Here is an 11,075-nt window from a genome sequence, read left to right as displayed (position 1 = left end):
GCTTTTCTGTCATTGATTTAAATACTAATTTGATTTTCTCAATTTGTGTCAAATTATATCACGTATCCTTAAAACCGTGAACAAATTCAATTATTATCCGATTTTGAGGGTAAACAGTAAGTCCAAATTCCAACATTCCAATCTTGATGGGAAAAAGTAACCAATCATTCCATGTTACTGCAACTCATATGCGGATGCAACTCACATACTTAGGGCATCTCCAACCCTCCCCTATTTCTCCATAATGGGGCATTTTTTGCCATAATGGAGCTCCAATGCTCCCATATTTTTGCCCCCAAAATGGGCGATGAATAGTGTTACTTCAAATATGGAGTGACACTATCTATTTCCTCTATTACTATTCATGCTTATTTTTTTATTATTATTATTATTTAACTCTTTTAATTTATCTCTTTATATGCTTATTTTATTATTATTATTATTATTTAACTCTTTTAATTTATCTCTTTATATATATCTATCTATGTCTATGTAATATCTTTAAAATATTAGTTTTACATCTTAACTTTAGCGTATAATTTTGATAAATTAATTTTCGTGCATTTATTATTTTTATATAAAATTGTAAGTTAATTTTATTATAAGTTATAATTGTACAAAAAATATATAATCATCTCAAAAAATAAATGGTGCAAATATAAAATATTAGATGTTGCTAAAATTGAAAGGTGCGAAAACAAAAAACAGGACCATCACATTTTTGGAGAAAATAAGTGTTACATAATATAATAATTGCATGTATTATACTGCACAACATGCTAATAGAGGATGAACGTGATCTTAATGCACCAATTCAAGATGATTGGGAATGTCCACCTCCAATGGTAGAAATGGTAGTATATGAAAATCATCGATTTGAGCAATTTTTAGCTCAACACAAAAAAATTAAGGACAAATATGCTCATCTTGTACTTCGTAATACATTAATAGATCATTTATGGGAGCATACTAGAGATGAAAGTTAAATATTTATGTAACATTTAATATAATTTTTACCATAATGTTATATGTATTTAATTATGTTGTATCTCAATAATTTTACTTTTATTTAAAAATAAAATTTAAATAAAAGATAATAATATAATATTAAATAGAGAGAAGAATATAAAATAGAATATTCTTTTTTGGAGTAAAAAATAGAGTAATGGTTGGAGTAACTTTACTCCATTTTGGAGTTTACTGCATTCTGGAGGAGAAAATGGAGGCAAGGGTTGGAGATGGCCTTATGCCATTATTAAAGATGAACTTCGTTTTGCTTTGTGGATATAGAGAGTGGAAGGGGAGGTGAGGCTGGATTCACAGGTCATCCCTAAGAGAGAAAGTTTTAAGTACCTCGGGTCTATTATTCAGGGGGGTGGGGAGATCAATGAGGATGTCACACAATGTATTGGGGCTGGATGGATGAAATGGAGACTCGCTTCCGGTGTTTTGTGATAAGAAGGTGTCACCGAAACTTAAAGGAAAGTTCTACAAAATGGTGGTCAGACCAACTATGTTGTATAGAGCTGAGTGTTGGTCAGTTAAGAATGTTCATGTCCAGAAGTTGAAGGTAGCATAAATAAGGATGTTGAGATGGATGTGTGGGCACACCAGGTTAGATAGGATTAGGAATGAAGTTATTCGCGACAAGGTGGGTGTGGCTCATATTGAGGTCAAAATGCTGGAAGCGAGGATTATGTGATTTGGACATGTGAGGAGGAGAAGAACGGATGCCCCGGTGAGGAGGTGTGAGAGGTTGACATTTGAGGGCCTAAGGAGAGGTAGGGAGAGGCCAAAGAAAAATTGGGAAGAGGAGATTAGGCATGACATGGCGCAACTTCAGCTGACCGAGGGCATGATCCTTGATAGGAAGGTGTGGAGGTTAAGAATTACGGTAGTAGGTTAGGTGGTATAGATTGTTCATAATAGTGTGTATTCTTGAATTCTGTTGGTATTATGTTTCTATGACTAGCTGTCGTTTCTTCCATTTTAGTCATCTTACTATCTTGTTATTTTTATGCTGCTTTTACATGGATTTTTGGTATTGTTTCTTCTTGTGTTTTCTGTCATTACTGTGGTGCTTATGCTTTCTTGAGCCGAGAGTCTATTGGAAACAACCTCTCTATCTTCACAAGGTAAGAATAAGATCTGCGTACACACTACCTTTTCCAGACTCACTATGTGAGATTATACTAGGTATGTTGTTGTAGTCCTTATTTTGTTTAACTAGGTTATTGCTATGAAGTTAAAACTCATGGATTGAAGTGTATGGGCACTCTGCAAAACTGTGGAACTTGACCCTAATTACTCAAAATCGTCACATCAGAGATGGTTACAAAAAATGTTTTTACAAAAAATAATTATTAACTCCAACTTCATCAAAAGAGTTCTAAGATATAAAGAGCAACAACTACAAATACCAATTAAAGGTAAGAAGATCTCAAATTTCTCAAATATGAGATGCCTTAGGATTGATAATACAAATGGCTTTAAGCTTGAACGAGCTGAAGAACCCCAACATTTATGAAACAACACCTTCATGTTGGTTAGTCAAAATTACTCACACCCAGAAGATGAAAGTTGCAGAGATTAGGATGCTGAGATGAATGTGCGAGCACACTAAACTAGATAAGATTAAGAATGAAGATATTCGAGTGAAGGTGGACGTGGCTCCCATGGAAGACAAGATGCGGGAAGCTAGGCTTAGATATTTCAGGCACGTGAAGAGGAGAAGCCTAGATGCACCGGTAAGGAGATGTGAATGGCTGGCCTTGACGGGTATGAGAAGAGGTAGAGGGCGGCCTAATAAATATTGGGGAGAGGTGATCAGGCAAGACATGGTACGGATGCAGATTTCCGAGGACACAGCCCTTGATAGGAAGTTGTGGAGGTCGAGCATTAGGGTTGTAGGTTAGGAGATAGGAGGCTAGTATGATGGTGTTTTGTTTTAGGCTCCTAGTGGCTCCAGTTGTGTTCTTAATACTTCATTAAGGTCGTAAGTTAGGCTGTAGTATGTTTAGTGGCCCTTTGTGTATATATTATTCCCTTGCGTCCGTAGTATTGTGCCTTTGTTACTGCTTAGTGTTATTACTTTGCTATCTATTTTTTGGTTATTGTGTTGCTGGTGTTATTTTTCTGATTTCCTTTGCTGTTAGTGATACACTGTCTCTTTCCTTCTCATGCCGAGGATCTATCGAAAACAGTCTCTCTACTCCTACGGAGTAGGGTTAAGATTTACGTACACACTACTTTCCCCAGACCCCACTTGTGGGATCTCATTGTGTTGTTGTTGTAGTTGTTGATGTGCTTATTTTAGTTTCTAAGGATACAAATCCTAATGGTTTATGCAGGTTCATTTTACATAAAAATATTATCCGTACAACTAAGGTTGTGCTGGCTCACCGGCATGATAGTACCAAAAGAGTTTCATCTATAGCCCATTAATTCTATCATTTTACTCCGTCTATAAAATACGTGGTTCATTTTATTTGTTGAATTTACATTCTTTCTGTTGTGAATCTTTCACTTGCCTAATTCAACATATAATATGCATATAATCATAAGTTATATACTAATTAATAAATTGACAAATGTTTCTCAGTAAAAAAATAAATTTAAATAGGACAAAATATTTAAAGAGAAACAAATACCATATTCGTCACCACAACACTTAAAAAGCAATACACAAAAAATTTGATATGTTCATGTTTATTATATACAATTCAAAAATTAATACACAATCACATAAATACAAACATGCAAAGGAATAGAAAATTTGCTTATCTTAAATAGTCAATGAGAATTTCAGGCTTGAAGAGGCGAGAGATTTAGGCTGAAAAAATACATGAGACAATGAGTATCGATGTAAGAGTTATGTTCTAAATAAGAATATTTTAGGGATAAAATAGTAAAAATTTGGTCAAACTTAAAATGCTTATAAGCTAAAAATTCATAAGCTGTGAGTTACAAACTTATGATTTTTGATTTATAAATACTTGATTTATAAGTACTTTTAACTTTATCAAACGCATAGATAAACCGAAAAGTGGTTAAGCCAAACACCCTCGGTTCAATTTCAAATAATTCACTAGGTGCGCAATGGAAACAATATACAGTGAACGAAAGGTTCCTAGTCAAAACAGGAGGTGTATAAGTAAATCTGACTCAATTTTAAAATTTTAAATATTAGGAATTCTTATACCGGACAAATAAGGATAATATTTAATACAAACAAATTTTTTGATTGATTTCAAACTATAAATATTAGTACTAGGAAGTCTTTGTGCGTCGTTTCACATATTAGGACTCTTCCCTTTCCTTCAATTTCGTCAATTAGGGTTTTTTCTCATCGGAGAAAAAAAAAATGGAGATACCGTTCCAAGTGACTTTGTCCGTCCCTGAATATGTGAACAAATACGGAGTTGCAGGGACACCACAATATGTTTGGGATCAAGAGGAGGTGTTGGCTGGTAAGTTTGCAGCATTTTTCATTTTTTTTCTTAATTTAAAAACTTCCGACATCTTATTGTCAATTGTTTTTTGTGTAGGAAGGATAATAAACAAACGTGCGGCTTCTGCAATGCTGTTTTGCTATGATTTAGAGAATGAAGGTGCCATCGTTCAAGTTAAGGCACATGTGAGGTGGTTATATTACACACTAATCTTTTTTGTTATGTTATTTTCTGAGTTTTAATTTTATGCCAAAAGGCTTAGCCTGCATTCTTGTGCTATTACTATGACCAAAGCAACAGCATTTTTTAAAATCAAACTATAACCTTGGAATTGCAACATAATGGCGACATAAATATAATGAAACCTGGTTGCCGCAACAATTATTAGCTACTGGTGTGACTGCAATGGTTTTGGCTGGCTAATGTTTTTAGTGTCAATTCAAATGGGTTTGTTCTCTGCCTGAATCTGTAAGTGTTTCTGGTGTCAATTTTGTTTGGTTCGTAGAATTTTTGGTGAGAAAAGCTTCTCCTATTTTTAATGAATATGATGTTGCTAAAGTTTTGGTTTAAGACTTTTGAAGCTCAACTCTGTTCTAATGCCGTGAAACAAGAATGACAAAACTGGACATACTCCCAAAGATAAGGACCAATCTTAGCTAAAAACTCTAGAACAGGGCCTGAAGCTCCCTGCACTTTTGCGCTATATAATTTTCTCATATTTGGAGAGTATCTATTCATATTGCAGCAAGAGTTTACAAGATTATGGTTGTGATGCACTTAGTATAACTCTTTGCCTCATTCTCAATAAAATAAAATAACTCTAGTCCATTTACACTGTCAATCCTTAAATCTTTCTCTACCTATTGTCCACCCTATAGAAAGAGGAATGTCATTCAAAAAAAGACTTTGAACTTTTTCTTGCTGAAATTTCAGACTTTCCGTCAAAGAAAGAGGATTGACATTCAAGTTGTACTCCAAATTAGTATCACTTGCTTGAGATTGTGTTTTCATGATATATGATATTCTTAGGTTTAGACGACCAGTAGTGCTGATATTATTATGTTGCAGATTTAAAATTTTTATAATCTAAAGCCAAAAATGCTGTCCTTTAGCTTGTTCTAGTTGGATAAAAAATTTGGAGCCACTTTTTGAGTTATACGAATTTATCTTCTGTTATTTTCGAATGTTGACGACACTATGCTTCATTGGTGATGGGGAAGAGATACAATGTAAAACAAAAAACTATGCTCTTTTAATACGTGACAAACACATCTACTGTTTTGCATGAGGAAGCAATCTTTGTTGCTCTATGGTCTTGCAAGCTTATGTCAAGTGCATGAAAGATCTCAACTTGTCTATAGTCGAAATATGGCAATTCTATATGCTATTATGCTTTGAGGAAGCTATCTTTGTTATCCATGGCTGATATCAGTGGCATCATCGACAGTTTCAGTGCATTGTTGTGAAATTCTGGTCGTAAACTCTTGTGTTTGCTTATTTGCATAAGTTACTTTTTATTACTGAGAACTATTATGTCTTGATTTATGTGCAGCGAATCTGGGTTGCCTCAATACGAATTTACTGAATTTCATTCTGGTCTGAAGCTTGGAGATGTTGTTGGAATTGTTGGGCTTCCAGGTTTGTATTTGTTTATGTTCTATGTGGTAGTTTTGGTTTTGGTGTTAAAAAAGGTTATGTTAAAAGCTTGATGAATATGAATGGATTTTGTGACCTTCAGGATATTTATCTTTTATCCGAAGAGGCGCAAATTAGAGTATGCACTTGTAGCAGCTTGCTACCGCTGCAGATCAAAAGTAGATCATTGCATTGGTCCCTGACTCTGAAACCTTCGTTTGAATTCAAATTAAATTAAGCTGGTCTTTCCGCATAACACAAATTTTGAAAGAGGAGGTCAATAACGTGTTAGAGATGGTGCACAGATAATTGTCTTTTCATAATTGATTTTCAAAAAGTTTAATGTGGAGGATTATTTGCTTCGGAAGGAAGATTAATTGTGACAAAGCAGAAAGTTTTTGGAAAACTATGGTAGTCAATGAAAAGAGTAACATAAGATTCTAACAGCAAATACAAAAGTTTCGAGCTTTAATAGAATGGAAGAGGAATGATGTAATGTTGAAAATTGATACAAATGGAGGCTGAGAGATTAGATGCGTGCATTTGTTAGGAGAAAGAGAAACACGGGATTTAGTGGAAATTGATGCAAAGCTTTTTCTTGCTTTTACATGCATTTAGGTTTCTGGGCTTTGCCACAGTTTCTCACTTCGAAAATTATTGTCTGCACTGCTAAGATCTCACTTTTTAGGCTATAGAAAATTATAGTACTTATGTTTAGGTTTGGTAACATATTCTTCTATTTTCTTCCTACCTCGTTTATCAGGAAACAGGAATAGGGGAGGGGTGACTATTTATCCCAGATCATTCGTAGTGTTATCTCATCGTCATCATATGTTGCCACTGCAAAGAGGTGCCCCGCTGGATACAACTAAGGTTAGCGACCTTTATTTTGCATGTCTTATTACTGGTTAATCAAATTACAAAGAAATCAAAAACTTGAGATATCTTACTCTGCATTGGTTTGCTTCTGCTAGTATAAATATTTGGTATCATGCTTGCACAAGCAACAGTTTCTCCAATGGTCCTGTAATGTTTCTTCAAATATCTCTCTAATCTAAAGCTTCTCATGGTCTAATAGGCGGCTTTGCGAGTTAGTCAGGATGCTTCTATCGTCACAACTGCTGATCATCGTGCTGGAAAGATCGAGGCTGAATTCTATGACAAGGTAAGCAGAGGTATTTTTGGTGTTATGAATGATCTCTCCCACACCGATACAGATAAAAAGGACATTTAAAAAAAATAAAAATTTAAAAAATAAAGGGAAATAGGAGAGATGAGTCTGGATTTGGTTTCTTAACATTTTTGAGTGTCTGTTATTTGTATTGGTATATATGCATCAGATTCTTCAAGAGAAATATGAGGTGTTTGTGGAAGCAACAGTTTCTCCAGTGAGTCCTGTAATGTGGTATATCTTTCTAATCTAATGCTTCTCATGGTCTAATAGGTGGTTTTGGAAGGCAGTCAGAATGCTTCTATTATCACAACTACTGATCATCGTGCTGGGAAGTTTGAGGCCGAATTCTGTGACAAGGTAAGCAGAAATATTTTTGGTGTTAGGAATGATCCCCCACCCCAATAAAGAGAGAGAAGACAGAAGACAAGTCTGCATTTGGTATCTTAACATTTTTGAGTGTTTGTAATTTGTATTGGGATATGCATCAGATTCTTCAAGAAGAAATAGGATGTGTTAAAGGGCTTTTTGGAACAACAAAGGCTTTGGCTTCCAATCTTGATGGGAAAAGGTAACCAATCATTCCATGTTATTGCAGCTCATATGTGGAGGCCATTATTAAAGATGAACTTCGTTTTGCCTGTGTGCGGGTTCTCCGGTTTTAGATTTTAATGGAATAACTTATTTCTAAAAATTGTCTTCTTACCTTTTCTCTTCACGGGAAATCTCAACTTCTGCTGTCATCTCGGGCTCTCGACTTTCTTTGTAGTACTCACTGCTACCTCCAGTTTTATTGAATTGCTTAAATATTGAAAGGTAATGATTAATGAACAAAAAAGGTTCCTGTATAAGTAAAAGGAGGACTTATTTAGAAAACTCAGATAGAAAATTAAGTCAACCATTTTTCGGACGGGAAGAGTGAAATAAGTTGTTGGTAATGTTTTCTTCAACATGCTAGCTTACTGCCCATTGCCATTGGTGCCGGTGTGGTATGTCCTTGTTAGTTCTCTCTCTCTCTCTCTCTCTCTCTCTCTCTCCAAATTGTGGACCAAGTAGTAAGTTTTGGGTCCTTTCAACTAAACGGCGAAAAGAGGAAATGAATGACATCATCTTTAAGTTATTGAAGTTTTACATATTTAGTGTGTACTTGTTTAGATAAAAGAAAATTTTGTGCTTGGTCTCACATGTACGTCACTATAATAGTTTGTTGAGATCATGGGCAAAAGAAACAAGAAGTGTTTAGGAAGTTTGTTGAAATCATGGCAAAGTAACAAGAAGCGTTATCCTTACACTTACATTTCCATCCTAATTCTTGCTCTCTTAAAGATGTAAACCTTCAAAATCTCAATAAAGTTGGATACATATATATCAGTATCATGGTTCCTATTTTTATATTAGGTTGAAATTGAGTTGATTCAATTATTTTTGGATCATCAGCTTGATATATTAAAGGGGTTAGATTTAGATTTGTGTTTGCTTCCATGTTACTCCCTGCGCCCCTATCTCGCTCATTTTGATCCTTTTTAACTGCCTTTATGGGTTTGTGAGATTTATTTAGAGTAAAAAAAAACATCTGGTGTTTGTCTAGGACCTTTGCTGTATGATTAGAGACTTGTGTGTCAGTGTATGGTAAATCTGAGGTTTACAGTATCTGTAATTTGTTTTCCAAGACAAATTGTTAAGTATTCTAGTGAAATGGGGCCAAATAGAGCTGAAAAGTATAAAGAATTCATATAGTTGACTCCAACTAGTTTGACATTGCGGTGTAATTGAAGCCCCAAACATGTTGAGATATGCTTGCGCTAATGGGGAATCTAGTGTGTGTATTATGGTGGGGTTTGCAAATTTGATGCCTCCTGTTTTCTGGTAGGAATCTTATCAGGAAAAGCTTTTATTATGTTTGGTGTGTGCATTGTGGTGGGCTTTTGCAAATCTGATGCCCATGCTCTATTACTCCACTGGAGGGAGTCCAATGGAAATTGTTCATGTGCTATGTGCTGTCTGCTCTCCTTTAGTATCTATTTGAATCTTCTGCAAGTTGTCAAAGTACAGTGTTACATGACAAAAGTAATGGAGCAAGTACTTATCTCCTTTTTTTTGGGGGGGGGGGTGTTTGGTTTGTCACGTCTTTTTCTTTGGTTGGTGGAAATTCATAGCAAGCGGTGAGCCTCTCTTTCCAAACATTGGTGTTTGGTTTGTCACGTCTTTTCTTTGGTTGGTGGAAATTCATAGCAAGCGGTGAGCCTCTCTTTCCAAACATTGCAACTTTATCTCGTAGGTAGATCGTGCTTGGTGCAACAATATACTTAAGTTCTCGACTTTGGCAGTTTTTTTGTGCACAACACAGCCTTAAAGAAAGAAAAAGCTGCACAAGTTCTTTAACTTCCTTGCTTGCAGTTGCATCCTAAACCTTGTGGCAGCTGAAAATATCTTGAAATCGTTCTCACAAATTCTTGACATGGTCCAGCAAATGTATCTTTCGTTATTGCCCCGATCTTATCTTTTATCTTATGTCTGCCCCATAACTATGTGATTTAAGTTTCTGAAATACCCGAGTATGTGATGTAATCCCCCAATTGTGTATGGTTTCTAATTTACCCGTTATATTGCTTACTTCTGGATGGTATAATGTTGATAAATTTCCATGTTTGTGTATGCTTTATGCCGATCCGATGACCAAGTTAATTGATTCTTCCACCCTGAATGTCGTGTGAACTCCCTATTTGATTTTGCAGTTTCACAAGTGGCGGTGGTGAAGATGGATATGTGGGAGTGCATCCTCTTGACCATGATTACTTCAGCTGTTCAGCAGCATGATTTAGATTTTGATAATATCTGGTTAGGGCAGTTGGCTTCTCTTTGGTGTCCGGTAGAAGAGTGGTGTTTATTGCTGTTTCTTTGGAAATGTCCTTCCGATCATGTTCAATGAATTTCCTGCAAGCTATGTTTTTTTTTTCTGTTAGAAGAGTAACGTGTTGTTTATGGATAAGCCAAGCAAACATATTTATTGGGTTATTTACTTGCTAGTAGTAGATAGTTAGGCGTATCTGTTTGTGCAAATTTCAAACAAAGTGATATATATATATATACTTTTTATGAAATGCCTCTGCTACTAATGTAATTTACACGGTCTTGATGATGTGGTACTTTTCAAGAAGCCACACACACCCTACAGGTGAAAGAACATGGTGTAGGTTTAACTCCTTTTTTTTGTATGTGTGTTATATGCCAAATGTACATATATTTTAGGCGTTTTTTGGCTAACGAATGCAATTAGTTTTGGCCAACTAACCTAATTTGTTTTTTGCCCTTTGGTTGTTATGCTTCTCTCATCAGTTTTTCCGTTGGGGCATTGGTCTTTACAATATCAACCAATTTTCTTCATATTACTTTTCTCGTTGCTTAGTGTAATCAGGGAGTAAACTCTTTAGGCATCTTTGAACCGTCCACTCCTATTGCTTTAGGGGAAAAAAGAAAAAAGAAAAAAAGAACGCAATGGAAATGGTATTTGGGGTGGAAGGATATAATGAAATATACTACAATATACTTTTTAACAAGGAAAAAAAAAAGAACACCGTAGTATCTATGAATTAAACATATTTTATTATATTACTATTCTAGACGTCTCCATTGCCATATTAAAGATATTTTCATAGCACTTCGTTTTTTGTCATGATCATGAAGTTTTATTAATCTTGGGACCATATATGTTGTTACTCACCCATCATAAGTTCCACATATATGTGTTGTAAACCACAATTATATATCTGGAGGCTACACAGCGTAATAGGATAGTTTTCGTTGATTGATTCTTACAT

General features: G+C 35.2%; 1 protein-coding gene across 1 annotated transcript; it reads left to right on the top strand.

Moving 5' to 3' along the window:
* Nucleotides 1–4,184: 4,184 nt before the first annotated feature.
* LOC104118333 (uncharacterized) lies at nucleotides 4,185–10,358 on the top strand. The gene is made up of 8 exons (XM_070186261.1): nucleotides 4,185–4,469; nucleotides 4,548–4,641; nucleotides 6,004–6,089; nucleotides 6,850–6,959; nucleotides 7,165–7,251; nucleotides 7,531–7,617; nucleotides 7,749–7,828; nucleotides 9,993–10,358. Exons 1-8 carry the CDS (start codon nucleotides 4,364–4,366, stop codon nucleotides 10,072–10,074), a joined length of 732 nt encoding a protein of 243 aa, XP_070042362.1. The 5' UTR covers nucleotides 4,185–4,363; the 3' UTR covers nucleotides 10,075–10,358.
* Nucleotides 10,359–11,075: the final 717 nt, after the last annotated feature.

This window comes from Nicotiana tomentosiformis, chromosome 9, assembly GCF_000390325.3.
Source record: "Nicotiana tomentosiformis chromosome 9, ASM39032v3, whole genome shotgun sequence".
Lineage (NCBI taxonomy): Eukaryota > Viridiplantae > Streptophyta > Magnoliopsida > Solanales > Solanaceae > Nicotiana > Nicotiana tomentosiformis.
Note: the sequence above shows the minus strand (reverse complement) of the source record. Positions and strands in the feature narration are given on the sequence as shown.